Here is a 27,936-nt window from a genome sequence, read left to right as displayed (position 1 = left end):
GGCTCATAACAGAAAACACTTATTTCGTAGGAGTGACGCGGGTTTAAGTTTGTCTCCTGCGAGGCACCATCCTTGATACCCTTTCCCCTTTCCCTCTCTCATATGGAGATTTTCATTTAACTTCTAATGTTTTTACGTTATAAATTCAGTGCCTTGAAAACGTAATATTGTTAATCTTCTTAGTTATATTCCGCGTAAGTGGCATGATGTTTACGTCCACCGGTTCGTGGGGATTGTGTAAGTATAGCTCAAAATCATCATGTCATGAAGATCATATCCTACTGTCATTCATTCAGATTAAAGCTCAGTCGTCATAACCTTTAATCGATTATTATCGCACTTCACACATCAGCCTTACCTTCAAATGATTTTGCTTTGACTTACGATTTAAGGCAGGAAGTGTTGGTATCGTTTAAAAAGTTGGGGGTGAAACCAGGCGCTGCTCTCGGAAATGCGACATGACACACAATGATCATGTGTGTGTTATTATATTATTATGTTAAGGCTTTACTATATGAGAGCTAGACGTATAGAGACTGAATGAACTCTTCTTAAAATCACCATAACCAACAACTTCTTGAAAAACGCCAGCAAAGAGCCTGATCTAATAATGAAAATTAATTTACATTTTTTTAAGCTGCTCTAAGCCTGTGTGACTTTATTTCTGCTGTGAAATACAAAATAATTATATCTTTCTATTTTTAAATACCAGACAGTTTGAGGGTTTAAGATACCAAGACATAATGTATTCAAACTAAGTTTTATAGAATAAAGTGATACATGGCATTATATTTAAATTTAAATACTTTTTTTCAAAGGAAATAAAATATATGTCATGTCATTGACCCATATTATAAAAAAACTGGGAAAAAGAAAGAAAACTAATTTAAAATATAAATAAAAACTTTAATAGCATTTCAATGATAATAAAATAACACAGATATAAACCAGTGTGTCTGACTGCACTTGGTAAACTCACATATTTACCAAAAGGACCTATAGGTCCCCCATTTGGAAAATAAACTTTCATCCTTTGACATGACAAAGGATTTAACAATGCAACTTCTCTGCTGTCCTACAGATAAAGCACCCCTGTCTAAGAGCTTACTGCTGCTTCCTACAGTCCTCTCTGTACTGCTGACTGTGCTTCTGCCTCAGTACCATGATATGTTCACATACAACCTCCAGGCTGTCAGGCAGGGCAAAGAGGTGAGATAATACACCAATCTACTTGAATAATTCAGTGCACTATATAAAATATACACGTTTAAAGTCAGCATGAAGCTGAAGGTGTGGTAGTCTTTCCTTTGCTATTGCAATGTAAATGTTAGGCGGGACATGATTTTGTCCATCAGGAATTGATTGGATTGTTTTGGTTTGCAATAGCTGTGTGATCTTATGTGAGTAACAAATTGTCCCGCCCTTGTGCCAAAACACGTAGTGTGACCAGAGAAGAGAAGAGATGTTGTTGCAAGAGGAAGTTGTTTTGATGAAAGATTATGGTCACATAAAAAAACAAAACAAAATGGTGTGCACATAAAAATTATTTATAATACATTGCAGTATACTATTAAAAAGAAAAATGCTATGTCAAAAGCAAGAAATTATTATTTTTTGCATATTGGATATAAGATACTTAAAGGAACACTCCACTTTTTGGGGGGAAATAGGCTCATTTTCCAACTCTCCTAGAGTTAAACCATTTTTTTATCGTTTTCGAATCCATTCAGCCGATCTCCGGATCTGGCGGTAGCACTTTTAGCATAGCTTAGCATAGATCATTGAATCTGATTAGACCGTTAGCATCTCTCTCAAAAAAATGACCAAAGAGATTTTCTAGGCCAATATGACTAGGAACTAACTCTCATTCCTGCGTAATAATCAAGGAACTGTGCTGCCGTACCATGGGTGCAGCAGGCGCAATGATATTACACAGCGCCTGACAATAGTCCCCAGCTCGGTAGTCTCGCGTAGCCAGACCTTCAGACTGACGGCTGAAGGTCTGGAATTCATAGCAGCTTTCTTTGGCCAAGGCCCGCCCATAAGGCCGTTTGACCGACATGTCAAACAACCAATTACAGTTTGTTTCGTTCAGCGTCATGTTTCGGGGCGTGGAAATGTCCCCACAACAACAGACCGGCGTGCAACAAGTCTCCACTAAGTGCCTCAAACAAAACTCCTGGACATCTCTTAAAGAGTCTATGCCGTGAACCTCGCATACTTTTGAGAATTCTACGTTTAGCTTGATAAATGCTCATTGTCACTCATGTAAACAACAGTTTTTCTTCCGCAATCACGCGTCTGCACTTTGTTTCCCGGCGGACCGAAAATAAACGCGACACTCGCGCCCGCCGGAAATCCGATAAAATTCAACCAATCAGATGACGACTTCGACATTCCTGAAGTGTTTCCAGTTAAGTGTACCATATGCATCAGACGTTTAGCCAACGTTCTGTGGGCGTTACGTCTGAGGCTGAGACTACCAGCTCGGTAACTTCCAATGTGACCGGCACTAAGTTTGTAATATCATTGCGCCCTCTGGTACGGCAGCACAGTTCCTTGATTATTACGCAGGAATGAGAGTAAAATTTCCTGATAATTTACTCACCCCCTTGTCATTATAAGATGTTCATGTCTTTCTTTCTTCAGTCGAAAAGAAATTAAGGTTTTTGAGGAAAACATTCCATGATTTTTCTCCATATAGTGGACTTCAATGGGTTGAAGGTCCAAATTGCAGCTTCAATGCAGCTTCAAAGGCCTCTACACGATCCCAGCCGAGGAATGAGGATCTTATCTAGCCAAACGATCGCTCATTTAAAAAAAAAAAATTCCTTTCGTCTTTTGTTGCTATAAATGTTCACATGTAATCGATACATCTTATTGGATTGTGATTATCTATAATATTTTTGAAATAATTCTAATATTGTGTGTGTTTTCCATGTCTCTCTTGTAGTTCTGGAGGCTGGTGAGTGGACGGCTCTTCTGCCTGGACCTGAAAGACACTTTCTGCAGCAGTTTGCTTATCTACAATTTTCGCATATTTGAGAGGAGGTTTGGCAGCCACAAATTTGCTGTAAGTCTCAGGTGTGAACAATCCGCTCGTTAAGTCTGACGTCAACTGTCACTGCTTTCTGGTCCAAACGCTCTATCAGATGCCAAAAGAAAACAAGGAACGGTGCTAATATACACTCACGGTGTAATGTAATACTAATTAAAATCTTCTATAAATCATTCAAATACTGGTCTCCGGGACGCCGTGAGCACGGAGAGACTGTAGTACACCAGACGTTTTTGAAAAAGCTAATCTTAAATGTGTAATATGAATGAATAGTGCTTATAAACGGCTGTTGAGATTGTATTGTCAAGTGAAACGAGTTGAGGCTTGGACCTGAAAACGGCATTCATTACGTTGCAATTTAACAAGCGGATAGTCTCTTCCTATTTATTTTTTACTTCTGTTTTTTATGTTACATTGCAAAATCTATGCAGTACAAATAAAATATTTTTCTGTAAAAAAAATTGTAGGGGAATGCTCTGGTCTAGACGAGTGACCTTCTCCTTACACTGTTTGTGTTAAGGAAGTATTAGTTAATATAAATGTTAATGGAGTATTTACCCCAAATGCCTCTGCTTTGTTGTACGCAGAACCCATTTTCTTAAAACATTCCCTGCGTAAAATTGTACAGTATATATATAAATTGATAATAATTAGAGCTGTCAGGCGATTACATTTCTTAATCTAATTAATTACATGATGTGCTGATTGATTAATTTAATTAATTGTAAATTAATTGCAAATCAATTTTGGCTTAGAAGTTACACCCTAAAAGTGAATTAGGTCACACTTCAGTTTAAGGTCCAATTCTTACTATTAACTACGACTTTTGCCTCTTACTGATTATTAATATTTAGAAAGGTAGTTAAGTTTATGTATTGGGTAGAATTAAGGGATGTAGAATAAGGCATTAATATGTGCTTTATAAGTACTAATAAACAGCCATATCCTAGTAATATTGTATGCTAATAATAAGCAACTAGTTAATAGTGAGAAATGGACTCTAAACTAAAGTGTTACCGATCATTTAAAGGTCCCATGACATGGGGTTATTATATTATTTTATAATGTTTCCTGGGTTGCCCTTATAATGTTAGTATGTTTTTTAGATAAAAAATAGTCATAATTTAGAAACAAAAGGCATTTTTCCTAGCCCAGTTTTAGCCTCTGATTTGAACGCTCTGTTTGAAGGGGCGTGTCTGTGTGAGACTTCGGTGTAACCGGCCACTGCTGTGATTGGCTGACATGCTTGCATATGAAATAGCTACTTATTACATGTGAAACTCTCTCGAATACTTTTACTACAGTTATTATACGTTTTTACTATTACAGCTATCGAGATTAACAAATCGTCAGAAGTTTTTAAAGTATTTAGATCTATTCCCATCACATAAAATGATGCCGTGATGAGCATTGCGCAAGCAGATGACAGTCTGTTGTTGATCGCGAGAATGAAGATCTTATCATTGCAACGCAGTTTCTGCACTCTCTCTGCTTTCACCAATGCAAACACGAGGATGTAAATACAGTAAGAGCGATCATGTGCCGTGTAACGTGCGTCATTGATTTCATAACGAGTTTGGCAAGTGTCCAGATAAACTCGATCGCGCTGTGTCCATGAGAAAATGAGCTAGGAAGTATAGGAACGCGTGCGCGCGATTCCTACAAAGATTGTTCTTTGATCGCTTTCTGTATATAATTTATTCACAATTTAAATACGATTATTTTCATCCTACTAAAAGAAACGATGTGAAGTTTATTTTAGTCACTGGCTTGACTTACTGAGGCATAAACAGCTGTATTGAACGATTTGAGAGAAAGATTACCTGTCTGAACTTGAACAATTAACGTTACACATCAGAAAGTGTTGCTTGGTAGCTCGATCGATTTATTTTCAGACGTTCGTCGAAGCCACCTCTATTACCCAAGTTGAGGAAACAGTCGGCGCATTTCCAGAGAAAATTAAATGAATCCACTGGTTCTTCTGGGGCTTGGATGAAGGAACTAAAAAAAGGCTTCGGTGTTCATTTGTACATCCAATTATTGAGCAATTATTCTTCGCTCGCTCAAAAGCCATGATATCTCCCGTCGACAAACTAAAATCGCGCGCACGCGTTCCTACTTCCTAGCTCATTTTCTCATGCGGGAAATATTCTCTGGGCGGGCAAAGCAGAGAAAGGGGAGGTAACATTTCCTCCGTATGACGTCATACGGAGGAGATTCAAGATCAGCCCGATTGAGCTTCCACTTTCTCAAAGGCAGAGAAAGATAGCAAAAGCTCGATTTACACCGATTGAAATTTCTAGAAATTTGGGGACCATATAAAGGCTAGGGGAACTCATATTAATGTTAAAAAACCTCAAAAAGTGAAAATTTCATGTCATGGGACCTTTAAAGTCATTGTGTTAGAAAAATCATTGAATAGACATTAAAAAAAAGTAACTTTAGAAATAAATAATTAGATTCAACATAGAATTTATTACACACAAACTTTTAAAGCTACAATGTGACCAAAAAGAAGCTGCATCTGAAGTGGCATTTAGGTACATTTACAAGAATGCAGCTCTGAGGTATTGAAGCCCATTCCCGCCACATAAGAAAAAAAAAAATTATGACATGCATAAATCAGTTATGACATAAAAAGTCAAAATTATGATGTCCTAGATCGAAATTATGACAAAAAATCTAAATTATAACATAACTAAGTCTATATTATGACTTGCTGCTCATTGATCTGAAGCGACCCGACACAGGATGAATTGTGAACACATTAATGAGTATTTTAAACGTTTTTAGCTATTAATGATAAGATTATTGCCTTATAAGATGAACGGCATGGAATAGCTCTGAGCAAAGGCACTTAAGAAACTTAAAAAGAACTTAAAAAACAAAACGGATGAGGCGGCTTTCATTGAATATATTCTTATGTGTTATTATGGAAATATGATCCCCATAACACTGGAAGAATATCTTGTAATGCACGATTTCGTTAGAGAATGAATGTATCTAACCCTCTACGTTCTCAGTTTTTTGAGAACCTATGAATTCCTAAAGTAATGACACTGTCAGCACATACAGTTAATTGTGGGTGGCGCTGTTCTGGGATCATATTTCCACATTTTGATCGCAATAATCTAATCATTAATAGCTAAAACCACGTTTAAAATACTCATTAATGTGTTCACAAATCATCGTGTTGGGTCGCGTCAGATCAATGAGCAGCAAGTCATAATTTCGATTTAGTTATCTCATAATTTCTTTTTTTAAAGATAAAGAAACTTTTTATGTCAATTATGATTTAAGTATGTCATAAATACGGGAATGAGGTTCCATACTGAGGTGCCATTTAATATGATTGCAAAATGAAATACACTAAACCACCAATAGGTTGCGGCAAGTCATGAGTGAATGAGTGAATCATTCAACCGGCTGATTCATTCAGGAATGAAGCAAGTTACCATTTTAATGAATAGGTCACTGAATTCGATTCGAAACGAGGCTCACTCGATTCGTTAAAACGGATTCATTCAGTAAAGAAACACCGCTCTGTGTCGCTTAGAGACGCACAACAGTTCTTCTGTGACTTTGAAACTGTTTTCATTGGTGAAATTGAGCAAAAACAGACAATATTGCGTCTAAAATGTAACACAACATTAACGTCTTTAACTGTTGTATAAAATCAATATTACATTTGCAGTCATACAGATATTTAGGAAAATAGCACTCTTGCTCATGTGATTTTCTTAAACTATATGAAAGTACATAAATATATAACAAAAACCCATACAGGGGGATTTTTTTGCCCCTATTTTATACATTTTAGTGGCATTTTAACTGCATTCTAATAGGCTTCATTAATGCAGTCAAAAGTACCAGTATAGTACTAAACCCGCTACTAGTTCAAGATAAAGTGCATAAAGGTCAAACGGAAACTTGTAGCACCTGCATCTTATCTGGGAATCATTTGACTCATGTTTTGGGAGCATTTAAAATGTACAAAACTTTAGCAGTTTTTATTTAAAATGGAACCAAAATACTTTTCACATGTTACCAAATGTTTAATGTGCTCACCCATTCACATGCTAATGACTTAAAACATCTATGTTTTTTGTTGTTGTTAAAATGTCATTATCCCTTTGGAGAAAACTGTACAGCTAAAACATTGTCATATTTTTGACCATGATGTTTAGTCCTTCCTTTTTGGAGCCTGGATTCTCTCTGCCTTTGTGGACTTGCTGCTGACAGAGGCTCTTCGCTTTATGTTTGAACTTCAGGTGGATGTTCTTCCAGCTGGACTGTGAGTAACTTTACTTCCTGTACCACGTTTAGCTCTTTACAAACAATTTTTCAACAGTTTTGCCATGTGCATTTACTGTATGCTGCAAGCACAGACTGTATTCTCAAAGAATGGCATCAAAATCCAGCAACACTGTCTGTATGTCAAGGTCCAGTTCTTGTGTATCCTGTGGAACAAACATCAACTTCCCTTTTTGACATTGTTATTTGGATTAACTTTGTCTCATTGTATTGTTGTGAAAGTATTCTTTACTTCACCAATATATGAAATAAATGTTGAAATGACAAGGACTTATGACTACAACAGTAATGGTATCTTGTGAAAGTGAAGGACACTCTTATTTCAAGTTATTTCCTTTGTACTACTAGCAGACAATTCTTTATAAGATACTTTCATAGAGTGGTCTTAATAATCTGTACTAACAACAACACTAATCTAATATGGTGTCGTGCACCAGTTACTAAAAAAACTATTTTTTTTTTAAGTTTTAATGAAACCCACAAAGTACATGTTTCAGGTGTCATCATCTCTCAGCTTGACTTGCGACATCTTGGTTGATTCATCCACACTCACTTTTAAAACAGCTTTTTAAAATAGTTTAACTGCTGTACTTTGCCATTTTCAAACGTATTGGACACAAAATAAAGATTTTTTGAAGAATGATAGTAACCAAACCGACTTTCATTGTATGGTCCAAAAAAAGGGAAAAACAAGCCACAACAGCTAGATATTTGTCAAAATGTCTTCTTTTATCTTCCATAGATTAAATAAAGTCATGCAGTTCTGAAACTATATATATTAACAACATTTTTGGTCAACTATCCCATAATCAATTAAATTTTAAATGAAAAAGTCTTCGCTTTGATTTTTTTTCTCTCTCAACTTAGATGGCAGTGCTTGCCTAGCGTCCACCTGTTTCATGAAGTGTGTGCTGTTTAAAATGTGGTGGGACGCATTTGGTGTCTGTGACCATTGGGAAAATCTCCCATTTGTGGTCACAGTTACCCCTCTATTTTTTCCCACATGCAAGTTTGTTGTGAAGTTTCATCACCTTATGTCTCTTTTGTCGGTAAGCAGTTTTACTGACCTTCTCTAATAGAGTTCATAGGTATTTTATTGTTTTTGCGGCGTGTGCCGTGCACATCACCTGTGCCTGAACTTTCATGCGAGGCTCTTCCAACACTGGAGAAGTGTGTGCCGACCTGCCACTTCAGCATCCTCATCACTTTCTGCTTATAGCCTTTACACGCGAAGAAGTAAACAAAGGGATCCAGGCATGAATTCAGGTTCATAAGACACACTGTAATATGCAGGGATATCTGAAAGGACTGGAGCTCCATGCAGTCTGGTTCATAGAGAAGTTTCCGGATCATGTATTGCAGGAGGTCTAGATGGTATGGGCTGAAACACACCACAAATACAAATACCACCCCTGCGATAACTCCTCTTGCTTTTTTGGTCCTTCCAGAACGTTCCGTTAGCTGATTCGACTTGGCTGCTAGACATAATTTATGGGTCAGTATGGAATAGCAAGCGATAATTATCGCAACCGGGGCGACAAAGCCTAGAACTACTCCTGTGATCAGCATGTAGGGCAGCCCTTTGGAAACTCCCTCAAAATTGGGGTATTCCATACAGGTGATAGTGCCATCAGACTCCGGTTTGGTCATGTCAATGGTCAGGAGAGGCAATGTCTGGGCCATCACCAGCAGCCATATGGCCAGACACACAAACCTCGCGTTTTTTGCCTTTCTCAACTTCACCAGCCTCAGAGGAAACACCAGCGCCACAAAACGATCGACTGCCAGACAGGTCATGAAGTTAACTCCGGCATAGCAGTTCAAATAGAAGAGCAGTGCTGTGGCTTTACAGAGTCCTTCCCCCATGGGCCAGTTGAAGCCAAGGCCGTAGTAAACAGCTCGTAAGGGAAGTGACAGGCAGAATAGGATATCAGAAATAGCCAGGTTGGCAGAATAAAGAGTGGTTGAATTAAGTTTGGTGATTTTAGAGATCACCACATGGAGAGCCAGGGCATTTCCAAAAAGTCCCACTGGACATATGATGGAGTAGATCAGAGGTATGAGAACTCGCGCCACTGGACGATGGTCATACAAGTTGGTGCAGTTCTGGTTAAAATCTTGATTCGTCATAGTTATACACAGGAGAGTTCACTGAAAAGAGAGAGGCAACGGGTATTTTATTTTTTATATATATATATTATATATAATAGCACTCAAAAGTTTGGGGCCGGTACAATTTTGTTTAGATGTTTTTGAAAAAAGTCTCTTATACTCCCCAAGGCTGCTTTTATTTGATCAAAAATAGTTTAAACAGTAATATTGTGAATTTTTATTATTATTACAATTTAAAATAACTGTTTTCTATTTTAATGTAATTGAAATGTAATTTATTCCTATTCTGGCAAAGCAGCCATAACTCCATTCTTCATGTCGCATACTCCGTCATAAATCATTCTAATATGCTGATTTGTTGCTCAAGTAACATTTCTTATAATTATCAATGTTGAAAACAGTTAATATTTTGCTTAATGTTAATATCTGCTTAATATTTTTGTGTAAACCAATAATTGCAAACATGGTCACCATAAAATTATATAAAATCTTCTCTGAAACATTTTTCTTGCCATGACGTATATACTTTTATCTCCTCTGCCCTTTCTATCTATAATTTAATGGAATTATTTACTCACCAGATGGCATAGAGAAGATCTTTAGTCAGACATTTGTGCTACTCTTTCTCTTTCTCTATATCTAATCTCACTTTTAAAATGTAGCAGTATAAAAGTGAGCAAAAGTGAGAGTTTAGCATCTCTTCCTGTCTCTTTCTACTGCAACTGTCTGGTTATCTGTTCCTCTCTTTCCTTTTACCTTTCTCTCTTTCTAGCAGTGTGGGGAGGCTGCTTAAGTTTATATGGGGAAGTGAAGAATCGTGTGGCTTTCACTTAGACATCGTCATTTTTACGTCAGACAACCATTACTGTTGATTTGTATTGAATCCCCATTGGGAAACACATTTAGTTTCCTACATCACTACAAATTACATTTTAAAACTAAGTGAGCTAGTTAAGTCCTATCATCTTTTTTTTTCTTTTTTATCAAGGAAACAATTCAAAGGAAGTACAAATTTAAATGTGAAAAGTAATATATATATATATATATATGTCCCCTGTCTTAATGTACGGTACTAGTTAGCATTAACAGTTACCCCATTGTCTTTTATGCACCTCTTAAATGGTTGATGAAACCATCAGAATTTTGCAGTCATTGTTGCTTCATTGTACATTGTACTGAGAATTTGACGTTCATGTTGTTGGCTCATCTGCTTTCCTCTTAAAACTACTTACCACAGAGCTTATCTATCACCTTTGGGGACACAAAAATTCTAACAATTATGTTTGTCTGTGAAATATGTATGCATTTGACGTACGGCACTTATCTGTTTCCTCTTTTATTTGTATATTAAATGAAGGATTATCAAGGTAACTAGGAAAAACATATGACTGTTTTCACTGATGTACTGTGAGTAACAATGTGTTTGGTCTTTATTACATTGAAAATAATTATTAAGGTGGAAGGAAACTGTTATTTCAACTAAAAGGACATGCTTTTTTACATTTTCAACTTCCTTTAGTGTGTAATGTACTGTTTAAACGTGAAACAGTTATGCAAAGTCACAAAGCACAGTCTCTCCGAAATGTCAGTAAGCACTGATTCCAATCTCCCTGAAACGCCTCAAATGTAGTCTTGAGTTTTCTTCTGGGAACGTACACGTCAAAATATTTCTCATTTAAATAATTACCACCCAAGGCATTCCCAAAAAAAGGGGCCGTGGTCTCTCGTTGCGTTGCGTTCGTAGTTTGTTGAAACTTGTGGTTATTGTAAGGTGGTAGGCTATGACATTTCCTAAACATGCTCAAAGCGGTTGACCAATCACAACACACTGGTACACTGGTTTAGCCAACCAATCAGAGCACATTGTGCTTTTTGGAAGGAGGGGCTTCATGGAGACCGGAACTAAACAGAGCATTACTGACAGACTAAGAAGAGCGGTTCTGCGACAGTGTAAAATATGTGATTTTTTTTATTTTTTTTTATTCTTTTTTATTCCAGCATCAAAACCATGTCACTAAAAAAAAAAAAAAATTTGAAAATACTTTTTGTTTTGCATATGAATATATTTTTGTACATTTTTATACTTTTTTTCCCAAAACCACATGAAACTACCATAGTTTCCATAAAAACTTTCACATGTGTTTTAATCTAGATTTTAAGATTTTCTCTTTAGACACTATCATATGTCACTATCAATAAGGTTGAGGATTGACTTTCAAAGATTTTCCCCCGTTTCTAACTTTTCTCTCTCTCTCTCTCACTCAGGCTGGGCCCAGTCTTTGCTCTCTTTGTGCCTTTCTACAACTCCATCCCACGTGTTCAGGTCACTCAGGTGCTTGGCCATGTCTCAATCACAAACAAGTCTCTGACATACATTGTGGGTGCCCAGGTGAGCTCAGACTGCAATTAACAAATTATTTTATTTTTTATTTTTTCATTTTGCAAGTTTATCTCAAAGTCTACATATAAAAAGTTAAAACCACTGCTGCATGAAATCTCAAGATAATAAGTGACATTTACTGGCAGTCGGTGCAACTTTCTTCACAAGCAAGTGAAGTTCAAATGCAGTTTAAATGGCTAAAACACCATTTTGCAAGAGCAGAAACCACAAATAAAATGTCTGTAAGATAACAGAGGCAAGACACATGAGAAATTCCTTTAGTACCTGAGAACATATTCATTGTGGTTTGTGCTCTGTTTGCATTTCGGGGCTGTTTTTAGATATTAAAGATAACAGATGAAGTTGCAGATTTACTCAGTAGAAAAACATTTAAAGATTCATCACCATTTTCAGTCCTACAGACACAAACATGGCTTTAACACACCCACTTACAACTAGGTAACCAACGTATTTTAAACTTGCAATATTAGATGATTTGGTTTCATTAAGTTAATGTTTGAGTTTTTTTGTTCCGCTCTTGCATCAAATTAAATGTTTCTTTATATCATGCAATTGTTTATGGATTAGGGCTGGTTGTAAATTAGTGTTGCTGGTTTGAGAGATATTTTGTAGATGTAAAAGTTTTGAATTTCTTCTGTTGTCTGTTCTTTTATCTTGTCATCAGCTCCTGACGTCAAGTGCCTACATGTGGATTGTTGCTTGTAGTGGACTGGTAAGAATAACACCTCTCGTAGATTTGCATCACATTACATTACTGTGTTTGCTTGTTTTGATCTGAAATGGTCTTTAGTAAGTTTGATTACAAGTGCATAGTGAAATTCAATGACACACAAACAATCATAAAGCGAGATCCTTTGGTCTGAGAAGTCGTTGTTACCATATAAATAAAATTGTAGTGGAGATTTTTGGAGGGTAGTGGAAATTAGCTAGGTAACATTAAATAGGTAACTTCCTATAGCTAATATAGTTAATAAAGATGAAAAACTCCCTGTACCCTCTTTCATATTTTGAAGAATATTTTTGTTTTTTGCCAGTACAATGAAAGTCAATGGGGTCCGGGAAAAAACTTTAGACTCCATGGACTTTTATTGTACAGACAAGAAAAAAGCACACATAATTCAAAATTTCATATTTATTGTTCCACTGAATAAAGAACCGGTTTGCAATGACATGTCCAGGTGGGACTTCTATTACAAGTGCCATATAGCAATACAAGTCGAACTGTCTTGAGCATTGTCTCTGCTAGCAAAATGAGCTGCCAGTGCGTGGATGAGGAAAATATTTGTGCGTCGATGAGGAAAATATTTGTCAACTTTTAGAAGTACATTACCATACAGTAGATCTCTTAAAAGCTAATAGAAATGGGCTAAAAGCAACTAAACTCTTTTGATTGGATGGTTTCATTATTCTGACTCATTCTAGATTTGTCTTGAAAGATTTGCATTTTATTGCTATACTGTTCCTAATCCATTAGTCCTGTTGTCAGAAGTACACTGACTGTCACAGTGTCACAAACACTTGTACGTACGAGTATGTCATAAATAGAATGGGGCATCGGTTTACTCTCTGGGATTTTATTACAACATCATTGATTAAAATGCTGTTGTCTTTTGCTGTTGTTGCGTTACTGTCATGTTTGTATGGTAAGCGTTTACAATCACTCTGTTCCAGATCGCAGGCATGTTTTATTACAGTAATAAGTTGGCTGTCCAGAAGTTCTTGCGCGTGCCAGAATGGATGGCCCGATGTGGTTCTGTGCTCCTAGAGCCGGTCTTCTCAGATTCTGAACCCACTGCAGAGGCTCCGTTGGGGATGGGCGCTACGTTGGACATCCAGAGACAGCAGAGGATGGATATGCTGGACCAGCAACTGCTCCTGACTCAGCTGGCACACTTCAGGAGAAATGCACAGCAACAGCCGGCTCAGGTATACTTCTACAGTGCTTTTATTACAGGGACAGTCCCTCTGGAAATTCCTGGGGTTAAGTCACTTACTATAGCGTTTTTGTTATCAGTACAGAGCTTTAACCACAAGGCTATTCCACCACCCCCTCACATGACAAAGAAGAACTAGCCTTAAGAACTAGGAGATAGCTGAAGGTCAGCTGAATATCTTCTTTTTCCCCCCACTTTTACAAGAGATAAGGGCATCTTATATCTCACTTACAGCCATGGTTTAGAACCGTAGTTTGTTTTCAATCTTTTTTTTTTTTATCAGAAACGATTATTGAGGGGAGAAAATAAAATAATTATTATGTATGTAAAAATAGTTTTATGTATTTCTATAGCATTTTAATTAAGTCATGGTGTGTTCACATTTGTAATTGGGTTTGCTTGGTTTGTTTGGTCCAGACCAAAAAAAAAAAAAATGATTCAGTCTCTTTAACCCTCTGGAGTCTAAGGTGTTTTTGGGGTCCCTTGAGATGTTTTGAAATGCCCTGATATTTGTATTTTTTTCAGTTGCTTATAAACATATTAATGGCAAAGGTGTAATTACACTCTATTTAGCACGAACATGGCTATCATAATATGTGAGCAACATATATGTACATGTTTGCATTTTTGAGAGAATATTATTTATGCGTGGTTATTCAAAAAACTCAAACTTAAATTTTCTGATATAAGACCACAAACGACCAACTTCACATATTCCCACAATACTGTTGACTAATGGATCTTGTCGGCTAGAGTATTTACTTCAAAATGATCTGAAAATCATCCGGGCTAATCGTTCACATTAAACAATAGATTGATTTAAATTTTGTAAGACACTTTTTGTTTGGAAAGGCAATATGCAGGTGGGCGTGAATGATCCAAGAAGGTCATGAATAATGTCCTCATTCACACCTGAAGACAAAGACCTGCTAATGCTGCAGTGCATACTAATGAGCCTTAGGTGTCACTGTGGCTACAAGAAAAAATGCAAAGACAACACACACACATATATACATACATATATACATACATACATATATATACCGGTATATATATACATATATATATATATATATATATATATATATATATATATATATATATATATATATATATTACTACAGAATTGGTTCAGAGTTGGAAACATCTTGAAAAAAGTGTATTTTTCCACAAACTGTATGCTTGCAAATTGTATAATATCCAAGGTAAACATTTCTAGTAATTGTGCAGTTAATTCTCATTCGTATTTTCAGAAAGTTTTGGATTATGTAGGCTATCCTCTCCCCAAATTTGTCACTAATAAAACACAAAAATAATTTATAGAGAAGGCTTATATTGACCTTTTAAGATTTTGTTTGCACCTTGTAAATTAGGTTTTGATGTGGCAGTAAAAGCTTTATAAATAATCTATCCAAAACGAAATTTTGTCTTTCATATTTCGTCTGTAACATATGGTCTTTTATAATATATATTAGGGAATAAATGTTAATTTGCAGTTTAATATGTTGCTTATACAAATACATTTTATTTCAACGTATTCAGTCGATTTTTACTCATCTCAGTAGGCAATATAGATAGTTTGCTAAAAGCGAAACTCCGCGAGCTGTAGTAAACAACAGCATGCGCCGTTCATTCATTCAAACACAGAAACGCGATTCAAATTTAAACAGTCTTTTGCGGTTTACAGACACCAGTTCATATCGCGATTAGAACAAAGCACTTACTGATGATCTGCAGCTGGATCCGTTGTTCGGCTACTCCAGCACGTTTGAGGTAAAATGTCCAGGATTATCACGATATTATTATTCCTCACAGCGAGTGTGTTGTCCAGCTGTTGTGGGCGTTGACTGGTTTGCATGTGTTGCTTCAGATAATCTGCGTTTGAATAGCGCGCGCTCTCGATGGGCGTGTCACATTAGCGGAGTAATGAGGTGCCAGAAAGATAATGAGCACAGCTGATCTCTCGCTCTTTTTATATAGATTACATAAACAGAGAATATTTGTTTTAGTTTTGAATTAGATAATTTAAAACTACACACTTAAATGATTATAGAGATATATAGCTCATGTCTGAGTGAATAGTATTCGCTGAGATTTGTTTAAATTTAGAAACGTGCTTCAGAAAAAAAGTTCACGGAGACGGAGAGGCATAAAGCACTCCCTGTTTACTTTCTTTATTTTACAAAAGCACAATGTTTTATTTCGATTGTAAGTGGACACATAAAAAAGTAGACATTTAACAGCTTATTTTCTCATATTTCTTAAGGCTGTATGACCAAAACTGACTGAGTATTTTAGGTCTATTTTGCTGCTATGTAAAAAAAAACGAGCAAAACGCGCCCGCGCGTTTGCCGACCCCAGGGGGTTAAATCCCTCCTTGTCACGAGCCTACTCTGCTGTGATTGGTCTACCACTTACAGTGCTTGTCGGAAGCCCACACCACTACTAAACCTACCCTAACCTACCCATGCGTGTCCTATGCACGTAAAAACTAATTCTCACGTATAAATTGCACGATAAACACAATAGGTGCTAGGGACGCATTTAGTGTGACCAGGTTGGTTACCCAGTAACGTGTAGCCGTCACGGAAGTGGGATTCAAATTCCTGATGACTCGGTTTAGGTGGTTAAAAGTCGATTCTTTCTTTTGAGACACAATAACTTAATTTATTGCGTGCTCTTTCATTTGCATACATTTGCAGAGAGCTGCATTACACATAGCATGAAAGGGAATAATTGAAAAAGCATAATAGGGGCACTTTTAATATGGTCTAAAAATCTACAGAGAAGATTTGAAATTTGAGTCTGGAAAAGTATGGAATTTTGAAATGGAAAATGTGTAGGAACCCTGTTTTCCGAACTGTATGAAAGACTATTTTTCGGAAGGTTCGAATGTGTGTGTGTGTGACAGAGGAATTAGAAGCAAGCAGAATACGGTTGTTTATAAAGCACACGCAGCGTCATCACGCATCTGTGTTTAAAATTAAGCTCAGACTCGATTCTGAAATTATCTGAATCCATACAGAATCGTTGAAGAGAATCTATAACACAATCACATAAATTAAACAAACTGTTCTTTCCTGTAGCCTATGCAAGGCCTATATAGAGTGTTTTAACAAGAACTGAAGTATTCTACGTCAGAAAGGAAAATGAAGGCTCAAAAATATTTATAGAAAATGTACCCATTTGACCTTGTTTTTATTTTTCAGTTTGGGTGAAAGTAGTGTTTGATAAAAAAACAAAAACGAGTAAACTAGTCAGATACGCACGCACAACTTTTTTAAACACATTTATGTTGTTAATAAATAACAATAAATTGTTGTTGTACCAGCAATATCTGCAAGTTTTTCACTGTAGAAATCTCAAATGTCATGATTTGCCAATGCAAGAGAGTATCGGCACCTTTTTTCCCCCACTTCAAGCACTAATGACGTGTATTTTGTGACGGAACTTACCGAACTACAAAACTATCCTGTGTGCTGATCTAAATGCATTCGTTGTATGTGCATGCCTGTATCGAACTTGTGATGGGCAACATTCTATGACAAGAACAAAAAGTATGCTTGAGCATTCTGTAATTTTTAGGGTCGCATCTTGAGATATCATGTCCTGTTTACATGTCTTTGGTCCGTGTTGCTTTCAGATTTCATTCGACCTGCTCCAGAGTTCGTTTGGAAGCGGACCGAGATTCTTCTTTTCAGCGGTCTCGGTCCGCTTGTTTAGTGCGCACCAGCGTTCTCACTTAATCAAATGAGCCACACAGACAGAGCAATCGCACCAGGGTTCCTTTTAATCAAACCAAACATGCCAAGTGGGAACACACCCTTACTTTAGATTAGTGCTTCACGATTCTGGATAAGTTGAGAATCACATTTTTTTTGTTTAAAATAGAGATCACGATTATGAATAGACAACCAAACCAAAAAACATGAGGTTGACAAAATGGTAATTGCTCAATTTACTTAAATAAATGTAATTAATTTGAATTAATCACAAAAGGGATTCACTGATTCAGGTCCCTGTACTATGTCCTATGTTTTCGGATTGGATATGTAAATTAGGAGTCATAATTAGTGTTTTAGGTGTTTTTGTTGTATTTGATATAATTTTACCTGATTGATAGTCAACCTAATGAAGATCTGCTTTTTCAAAACAGCAGCATGTGCAATCAATGTGAAATCATTGGTATAACCCCTTATATTTGCATCGGCCATTATATATTTAAAACAGTAATATCCTATACTAAACCTAAATCTTGACAAACTATATATCATTTGAAAGCTTACAATCTCTAGTTTTCATTTTAGGTGACTGATTTTTAAAGGGCACCTATTATGGAATTTTGAAATTTACCTTTCATGTAGTGTGTAACATAGATCTAAGTGAACAAAAACATCCTGCAAAGTTTGAAATATTAAAGTGCACCGTATATAAAGTTATTGTCTTTCAAAAGTAAGAGTCGACTCGGAGTCATTTTTATGAATCATTAGAAGACCGAAGCTTTTTCTCTGACTAGCTTGATAAGGGGATAAATGGAATTTTATTTTATTTTCCTTTATGCGTTGGAAGAAGTTTCTATTTCAAAAGTATTTCCTGCAGGGTATGTTCACATATTATTAGACTAGAAACCATGCTGTTAGTAGGATATAATGTTTTCCAAAACTCTGTAATATTTTCCTTATCAGAGGAGTAGAAAACAAAACTCTTGAACAAGCTCTGTTTCCATATTTCTGTCACTCAGATCAGACAAGATATGAGGCAATAATTCTTATTTTTCTTTTTTCCATTTACTTTCTTTGTTTTTGAACAAGAGGAAGTTGATGGTTTCCTGTGAACAAACTCAGATACCCACATGTTTTCATCACAGATGCCCGATACAAGAAGATCATTTTGTCCTTAATGAAAATGAGAAAAGCTGTTTGTTGTCTGAAAATTAATCCGCATAGAACATTTTTATTTTCGGACATTTTCTTGACATTTCTTAATGTCACTTTGAGTCCTACTGTACATGTAAATGAATTTAGGCCTAGAGTCTGCTTGCGCTGTAACTGGTAGATATACAAATGTTGTTGGGATCATGCTGACAGGTTGCTCGGCAAGGAGAGAAAATTACTCTATTACTGAACTCTTGTAACAACTATACTGTCTTTAAAGTCAGCATGAAACAAAAAAAATCAATTGTATTTTCTTCCCTATGATGGCTAGGCTTGGGAATCCATTTTAGAACCGGATCCAAATTTCCAAGAACTGGGTATTTGATGACATGTGAAATATGCTTGTTATGCGTCTACATTTAAAATAATGAACTTGAGCACACAAAAGCCGTGCCGTGAATTGCCCCTAAAGCGCACACAGATAATACAAGGTTTTTCCTGCATAGAGAATTATGAGGCGGCCGCCTCCGTCAAATTTTGTTCCGCCTCCGGCTCTCGACAAAACTCGGACAGACAGTCACATGCTCAGATAGCCTACTCTTTTTCCACAGTGACGGTTAAGTTGCGGGTTCGCGGCCTGTGTCCAAAGACCGTATAGTTTGCCGATAGTGCTGCGCGGATCATAATCCACGGGTCGGCGGGGCGAGTAATAAAAACATAATGTTACAATTCATCGAGAGTGGATGACAGATAAATCATTATAATGTGTTGAGGTTAATAAAGACACGGAACTGTCATCACGGATAAAACGTAATGAACGTGCGTAATTTTTACTTTAGTTTTCAACAACATAATTCTCTTCAGGGAAAACCAATCAAAGAAAACATAGCAGGGCTCGACAATAACGCTTGTCCGGGACACGTGTGTTTTTTTGAAGGGACAAGTAAAAGAGTATTGTACTTGCCCAACCGGACACATGTCCTGATTTAAAACAATTTTCAAAAAAATTTAAATAAAAAATAACTTTAGAATCACCGAAACCGCAAGGATGATTCTGATTTTATTTCATTTAATGTAAGTGGCAATTGATAGCCTATACACCGCGTTCCAAATTATTATGCAAATTAAATTTTACACTGATTTTCATAAATAGTCGATGCATATGACAGGCAGTATCATTTTCAAGTCACCAACCTTTAGTCTATAAGTCGAATTTCATTGAACAAACCACCCAACGAAAACAGTATTTTTTTCAAAAATAAAAAACTCAAAATGCACTGTTCCAAATTATTATGCACAACAGAGTTTGAAAACATTTTATAGGTAGTAAATAACTGAAAATGGTAATTTTGTTGAATTTGCAGCATTAGGAGGATATTTACTAAATCAAAAGCCATTTCAATCAAACACATCTTAACAGGGCAAGTTACATGTTAACATAGGACCCCTTCTTTGATATCACATTCACAACTCTTGCATCCATTGAACTTGTGAGTTTAAGGAGAGTTTCTGCTTGAATGTCTTTGCAGGATGTCAGAATAGCCTCCCAGAGCTGCTGTTTTGATGCGAACTGCCTCCCACCCTCATAGATCTTTTGCTTGAGGATGCTCCAAATGTTCTCAATAGGGTTGAGGTCAGGGGAGGATGGGGGCCACACCATGAGTTTCTCTCCTTTTATGTCCATAGCAGCCAATGACACAGAGGTATTCTTTGCAGTATGAGATGGTGCATTGTCATGCATGAAGATGATTTTGCAACGGAAGGCACGGTTCTTCTTTTTGTACCATGGAAGAAAGTGGTCAGTCAGAAACTCTACTTTACCAAGGTCATTTTCACACCTTCATTTTCACACCTTTCACACCACCCCTAAAGGGGCCTACCAGCTCTCTCCCTATGATTCCGACCCAAAACAGGACTCCGCCATCTCCTTGCTAACGTCACAGCCTTATTGGGACATGGTGGCCATCCACCAACCATCCACTACTCCATCCATCTGGACCATCCAGGTCCCCAGACCCCCCTAGAGGTCAAGTCAAGTCAAGTCCCCTTTATTTATATAGCGCTTTTTACAATACAGATTGTATCAAAGCAGCTTCACAGTGATAACATGAAAATAATGCAAAAAACAATTTCATCATCGTCCACCTTTAAGGCAGATCTATACTATTGTTGAATATTAAATGTCCCCAACTAAGCAAGCCAGAAGGCAAGGCAACAGCAGCAAGGAACCAAAACTCCATCAGTTGACAGAATGGAGAAAAAAACCTTGGGAGAACCCAGGCTCAGTCGGGGGCCAGTTCTCCTCTGGCCAATGAGTGAACAGTGTATGATTATGATTCAGGAGCATTACAGGTCAGAAGTTCAGAATGAATCAGAGTATTTGTCCAGTTCCGGTTGGTTGAAGTCGGAGTGGAGAGGAGGAGAGACCGGTTGACACTTCAGGTCAGCGGCGTCGTCGTGTCCTGGCGCTGGTCCTTCATCAGATCTGGATACGGCCTGGTTCCGGTGGACAGCGGTAAACCTCGGGATAGACAGAGAGACTAATATTAGCGTAGACGGCATCCTTCTTATGATGTACCAAGTACATCAGGATTTACGGGAAGTGTTCCCGGTCCCGGCTGTTCTAAACTATGCAGCCTAACATTGAATTATAGAAGTCTATAATTTGTTATGTGTATGCTAGGCCGAAGAGATGTGTTTTTAGTCTAGATTTGAACTGACAGAGTGTGTCTGCTTCCCGGACAATGTTAGGAAGACTGTTCCAAAGTTTTGGTGCTAAATAGGAAAAGGATCTACCGCCAGCAGTCGATTTTGATATTCTAGGTATTATTAACTGGCTGGAATTTTGAGATCGCTATAAACGTGAAGGACTATAATGTGTTAAGAGCTCGCTCAAGTACTGCGGAGCTAAACCATTTAGTGCTTTGTAAGTGATCAGCAATATTTTAAAATGTATACAATGTTTAATAGGCAGCCAATGCAGTGTTGACAGAACGGGGCTAATATGGTCATACTTCCTGGTTCTGGTAAGAACTCGAGCTGCTGCGTTTTGGACCAGCTGTAGTTTGTTTATTAAGCGTGCAGGGCAACCACCCAGTAGAGCATTACAATAATCTATCCTTGAGGCCATAAACGCATGAACTAATTGTTCTGCATTATTCATTGAGAGCATATGACGTAATTTAGATATATATTTTTAAGATGGAAGAAAGCGGTTTTACAGATACTAGACACATGACTTTCAAATGAAAGATTGGTATCAAAGAGCACACCCAGGTTCCTAACCGACGACGAAGACTTAACAGAGCAGCCATCAAGTGTTAGACAGTACTCTAGGTTATTACGTGTGGAAGTTTTTTGTCCAATAATTAGAATCTCTGTTTTTTCTGAATTTAGTAGTAGGAAATTACTAGTCATCCAATTTTTTATATCAGCTGTGCATTCCGTTAATTTTGTGAATTGGTAGGTTTCGTTAGGTTTTGAAGAAATATACAGCTGAGTATCGTCGGCATAACAGTGGAAGCTAATTCCATGTTTCCGAATGATATCTCCTAATGGTAGCATATACAGTGGGGCAAAAAAGTATTTAGTCAGCCACCAATTGTGCAAGTTCTCCCACTTAAAAAGATGAGAGAGGCCTGTAATTTTCATCATAGGTACACTTCAACTATGAGAGACAAAATGAGAAAAAAAAATTCAGAAAATCACATTGTAGAATTTTTAATGAATTTATTTGCAAATTATGGTGGAAAATAAGTATTTGGTCACCTACAAACAAGCAAGACTTCTGACTCTCACAGACCTGTAACAACTTCTTTAAGAGGCTCCTCTGTCCTCCACTCGTTACCTGTATTAATGGCACCTATTTTAACTTGTTATCAGTATAAAAGACACCTTTCCACAACCTCAAACAGTCACACTCCAAACTCCACTATGGCCAAGACCAAAGAGCTGTCAAAGGACACCAGAAACAAAATTGTAGACTTGCACCAGGCTGGGAAGACTGAATCTGCAATAGGTAAGCAGCTTGGTGTGAAGAAATCAACCGTGGGAGCAATTATTAGGAAATGGAAGACATACAAGACCACTGATAATCTCCCTCGATCTGGGGCTCCACGCAAGATCTCACCCCGTGGGGTCAAAATTATCACAAGAACAGTGAGCAAAAATCCCAGAACCACACGGGGGGACCTAGTGAATGACCTGCAGAGAGCTGGGACCAAGTAACAAAGGCTACCATCAGTAACACACTACGCTGCCAGGGACTCAAATCCTGCAGTGTCAGACGTGTCCCCCTGCTTAAGCCAGTACATGTCCAGGCCCGTCTGAAGTTTGTTAGAGAGCATTTGGATGATCCAGAAGAGGATTGGGAGAATGTCATATGGTCAGATGAAACCAAAATAGAACTTTTTGGTACCAACTCAACTCGTCGTGTTTGGAGGAGAAAGAATACTGAGTTGCATCCAAAGAACACCATACCTACTGTGAAGCATGGGGGTGGAAACATCATGCTTTGGGGCTGTTTTTCTGCAGAGGGACCAGGACGACCGATCCGTGTAAAGGAAAGAATGAATGGGGCCATGTATCGTGAGATTTTGAGTGAAAACCTCCTTCCATCAGCAAGGGCATTGAAGATGAAACATGGCTGGGTCTTTCAACATGACAATGATCCCAAACACACCGCCCGGGCAACGAAGAGTGGCTTCGTAAGAAGCATTTCAAGGTCCTGGAGTGGCCTAGCCAGTCTCCAGATCTCAACCCCATAGAAAATCTTTGGAGGGAGTTGAAAGTCTGAATTGCCCAGCGACAGCCCCGAAACATCACTGCTCTAGAGGAGATCTGCATGGAGGAATGGGCCAAAATACCAGCAACAGTGTGTGAAAACCTTGTGAAGACTTACAGAAAACGTTTGACCTCTGTCATTGCCAACAAAGGGTATATAACAAAGTAATGAGATAAACTTATGTTATTGACCAAATACTTATTTTCCACCAAAATTTGCAAATAAATTCATTAAAAATTCTACAATGTGATTTTCTGGATTTTTTTTCTCATTTTGTCTCTCATAGTTGAAGTGTACCTATGATGAAAATTACAGGCCTCTCTCATCTTTTTAAATGGGAGAACTTGCACAATTGGTGGCTGACTAAATACTTTTTTGCCCCACTGTACAGAGTGAACAGCAGTGGTCCTAGTACTGAGCCTTGTGGTACGCCATACTGAACTTGTGATTGATAAGACATCTCTTCATTTACTGCTACAAACTGATAAGGTAACGAGATCCACCCACAAAAATACTGTGGGAAACACAGTAGGCTATATGATGGTCTACGGAAAATACAAATTCAATTATCTTATTATTAAAATACATGATCGGGACTTTACCACCTCCGCCTCGTTTTGAGCCAGGAAAAACCCTGTAATATAATGAGTGAATACTGAATTGAGTGTTCATTCGCGTCATCTTGTCTTGAACGGAAACACGTATACAAAAAATGATGTTAAAATATCCTTGTAAACAGTAGGTTTTGTCTCAAGTTGACATGAACAGTTGCGGAAGAAAACGTGTAACAGTATATTGGATTTTGGGATTCGGTCTTAAAGTGACAGCAGCCTACTGTCATTTGAGTTATTATTGATTAATTTGTAATGAACACTGCAATATTCCATAAAAAATGGGAAATTTTGATTTCATGGTGACTTTAAAATGTGATGTTTAATTCCTGGCATTAATGGCTGTCCACAGCAGACAGGTCTCCTGAACTGGAATAGATTCTTCCCGTCTTTACGGCACAGAGGACAGAACCGGCTCCAAGAGGGACCTCAGCCACAACAGCCCCCCTATACGCACCCGCCGGATAACACAGATGTGGTCGAAGAACAGGTGAGATCTCAAATTTGCATCACACCTTATTAATTACGCCATCTATCAGGAAGATTTGTTTAGCCTCATGGGTTGCCAGATTCAACCATTTTTGCCAGATACCAAATTTTTATTTTTATCTTATTTTTAGGTTGCAAGATTAATGGAGATGGGTTTCTCAAGGATGGATGCCCAAGAAGCTCTTAGAGCATCTAATAATGACATTAACATCGCAACAAACTTTTTGCTTCAGCACTAAAACGAGATAAATTGAAGTTGACTAAGAGGACAAGGGAAACAAGTTGAAAAGTACTCAAGAACACAACTCTGGTGTCATAACTACACCTGTTGGAAGAAGTTAACAGTCGACTTTGGTACTGGACTCACAAGAGCTGATGCAGGAGATTCCTTCTGGCTGCTTATTGAATGGGCAGTGTGGCGTGCCTGCTGTTGTGTATTGCCACTAGGAATTGACTTGCAATTGCAGCCCAATCAACAGGACATAGCCAACATGGTGGATCATCAAACATTGTGTCTCAGGGCTTGTGTCATTTGGCGTTGTCCTTGAACCTATATCTTCTAATAATTAAAAATCCTATAATATATTGATGAATTATCAAACCACATGCTGTTTTGCTATAAATAAACTGAAGTCTTAATGGTATAGTTCATCCAAAAAGGGACTCGGCCTGATGTTCCAAAGCTGGAATGACATGAGGGTGACGACAGAATGATTCTGTGATGACAGAATTATAATTTTTTTTAGATGAAATGTTCCTTTTTTTGGGTCAAGTCATAAAGGGCTAGTTGTATGGCAGTGTATTTAAAGTACACCTGGACGTATTGTCTTCTTGAAGAGACCTCTGCCACTGGCAGGCCAGAATCAATCTGGAATGCTCTATCAAAGTTTGGAAAACTACTACAAAATGTGTGAAAGCTTGAGATCTAATAATCTCTCAAAGCATCTGAATTTTTTTAACCAAAACACAAATTGTATCATTGTAATTGTGACTTTGGTGTCTGAAAAGTAAATAATATTAAGAAGATCTGTCTGTGTTGATCTGAGAGTGGGGCAGTTAGTTTTAACAGCATGATTTCTCGGTCATATAAAAAGACAAGGTAAAATAAACCAACTCATTGAAGTGAGTATTGATACCCATAACCAGCATTCAAATCATGTATTTAAACAGCACAGGTGAAACTCGAGCAATTAGAATATCGGGCAAAAGTTCATTTTTTTTTAGTAATTCAACTTAAAAGGTGAAACTAATATATTATATAGACTAACATGCACTAACTATAGCAACATGCAAAGTGAGATATTTCAAGTCTTTATTTGTTATAATTTTGATGATTATTATGACTTACAGCTTATGAAAACCTTTTCACAATATTTTCATAAGCTGTAACCCATCATAAAAATTATAACAAATAAAGGCTTGAAATATCTCACTTTGCATGTAATGAGTCTATATAATATATTAGTTTCACCTTTTATGTTGAATTACTGAAATAAATGAACTTTTGCATGATATTAAAATTTTTCGAGTTTCACCTGTACATTTTTGAGATGTTTGACTGTTCATGTGAATTATTATTTTATTTTTTATGCTACACAGTGTTTGATTGTCTAATCAAGTGGTGTTCAAACTTCAAAAAGCTACTTTAAGCTACTCTTAAGATACATTGTTTTTACTCTGCCAGAAAAACACTGGTCCACCCAAAAGCAAATCATGCAATGTTCTGTGTTGAATACCCATTGTGGTCAAAGAGTAAGATTTATTACTTTTGATAAGTTAACATTTTAATATGGTCTTTAAATATGAATAGACTAAACTCGTTTGGTAAACCACCAGACTAGAATTTTAACGGTCAGTCAATCCAACTGTCTTGAGTGTGTGGCAACAGATTTTAGAGATTAGAATACGATGAACAATGCTTGGACACAAATCTGTACTTAAAAGCTACCTCTTTTATATTTGCTGTGTTAAACACTCAAATCTTTTTTAACTTTAAACAATATGATGTTGTAGCTACTCTTAAATAATGGATAAATTGTCCAACAGTAAAAGCAAATAAATAATGATCATGCTGTGTAAAACTTTTTATTTGTGTAAAAATTGGCCACTCTGAACCATACACACTTGTCAAGCCATAGATGGCAGTGTTTCACTGAGCCAGAGGTAGAATGAGAGACTATTAGTAGAAAAATGATTGGACTTCCCACTGTTTGATGAAAAGAGTCAAATTTAAAGACATAGCATGTTTTTTTTAAATTCTTTTCAAGTACAGGCATGCACATAAACTGCATTAGCTTGGAAAATGGAGCTATTTAGTATAATTTGAGTTTTAAAAAATCAGGAACAAGAAACTGAAGAGTTTTTGGAAAATAATATAATGACGTTAAATCAGAAGTGTCCAGGTGGATGAATAGCACTGTAACAAACAGGGTATGAATGTTTATTCAAAAAAAAAAAAAAAAAAAATGCTGTTTTAATTTAATTTAATTTTATCTCTATATTGCTTTCCAAATTAGTTTTACAAAGAAATGTGCCTTACAAAAACCCAATCCAAATGTGACAGGAAAAACTCTGAGATGTTTAATCTGACATATCTCAAGACTAACAGAAAACATTTGAATTGAACATTTTATTTTCATACAATAGCTTTTATTCTTTTCAACTAAAGATGCATTATCTTTTAAAGTTTAGTATTGTAATTTGGGCAAATTCTTGTTTATAGATTTAAATATAGGCTAGTTGTTTTCTTAGTCTGGTGCAGTAATCATAACCGACAGTAAAGCTTTTGATTATGGGTCTGTCAGTCCTGAGTCTGACCTTTTAAGCACATTCTTGGATTCAGTGGTCAGAATTCAAAGGTTAATGTTTCGGCTGAAATGTGGTTTAGTCAATATCATGGTTCAGTAAATGTCAAAGGATGGTGATCATTTATGAAATGACACCGTTAAGTAGCCATGAATTGTTTGAGAATGAAAAGCAGCTTAAAGGATGGGGTCAAATTTAAAGTAAATTGTAGCCTAGGCCTACTGTATAATATCTGAATCCGGATCTGTTGCTTTTAAAATTGTTGCATTTCATGCATTTTGGTTGCATACATTTGTAGTGGTGCTGTTCAGCAGTTTCATTTGCATATTGTCATTACCGTAATCACCCAGGGGCATTATACCGGGTTTGTAAATGGTAAATGGACTGCATTTTTCTGAATTTTACCAGTCCGACTGCTACACCGAGGTAGTAAGTTCATCTTCAATAAATTATTTTCCCCACAAGCAATTAAGTGCAGCTTACAATCTTTTCAGAAGTCTCATATGTTAGAACTAACCAATCAGCAAAATCAAGAGAATCGAACACTGGCTGCTT

General features: G+C 37.0%; 2 protein-coding genes across 5 annotated transcripts; one reads left to right on the top strand and one right to left on the bottom strand.

Annotated features, from left to right (window-relative positions):
* ubac2 (UBA domain containing 2) lies at positions 1–27,489 on the top strand. 4 transcript variants are annotated; one of them, XM_079616424.1, is made up of 9 exons: positions 1–237; positions 1,082–1,209; positions 2,954–3,073; positions 7,246–7,352; positions 11,750–11,873; positions 12,550–12,597; positions 13,557–13,811; positions 24,440–24,577; positions 24,708–27,489. In XM_079616424.1, exons 1-9 carry the CDS (start codon positions 204–206, stop codon positions 24,813–24,815), a joined length of 1,062 nt encoding a protein of 353 aa, XP_079472550.1. In that variant the 5' UTR covers positions 1–203; the 3' UTR covers positions 24,816–27,489. The 4 variants fall into 4 exon arrangements, with proteins under 4 accessions (XP_079472550.1, XP_079472551.1, XP_079472553.1 ...); XM_079616425.1 differs by having other exon boundaries at positions 27–237; positions 24,443–24,577; XM_079616427.1 differs by lacking the exons at positions 24,440–24,577; positions 24,708–27,489 and adding exons at positions 20,223–20,326; positions 20,410–20,431 and having other exon boundaries at positions 27–237.
* gpr183b (G protein-coupled receptor 183b) lies at positions 5,584–10,331 on the bottom strand. Its single transcript, XM_079616423.1, has 2 exons — positions 10,063–10,331; positions 5,584–9,523 (listed from the first exon to the last, which is right to left on the bottom strand). The coding sequence occupies exon 2, from the start codon at positions 9,500–9,502 to the stop codon at positions 8,432–8,434; it is 1,071 nt and encodes a 356-aa protein (XP_079472549.1). The 5' UTR covers positions 9,503–9,523; positions 10,063–10,331; the 3' UTR covers positions 5,584–8,431.
* Positions 27,490–27,936: the final 447 nt, after the last annotated feature.

Source organism: Phoxinus phoxinus (assembly GCF_949152265.1).
Source record: "Phoxinus phoxinus genome assembly, chromosome: 6".
Taxonomy (NCBI): domain Eukaryota; kingdom Metazoa; phylum Chordata; class Actinopteri; order Cypriniformes; family Leuciscidae; genus Phoxinus; species Phoxinus phoxinus.
The sequence above is the reverse complement of the archived record's forward strand: the minus strand, read 5'-3'. Positions and strand labels throughout refer to the sequence as shown.

Coding starts and splice junctions, on each gene's coding strand:
- ubac2 (XM_079616424.1), top strand. CDS start 204: ATGATGTTTACGTCCACCGGTTCGTGGGGATTGT. Junction 13,812..24,439: donor CACAGCAACAGCCGGCTCAG/GTATACTTCTAC, acceptor GGCTGTCCACAG/CAGACAGGTCTCCTGAACTG. Junction 24,578..24,707: donor CAGATGTGGTCGAAGAACAG/GTGAGATCTCAA, acceptor TCTTATTTTTAG/GTTGCAAGATTAATGGAGAT.
- gpr183b (XM_079616423.1), bottom strand. CDS start 9,502: ATGACGAATCAAGATTTTAACCAGAACTGCACCAACTTGTATGACCAT.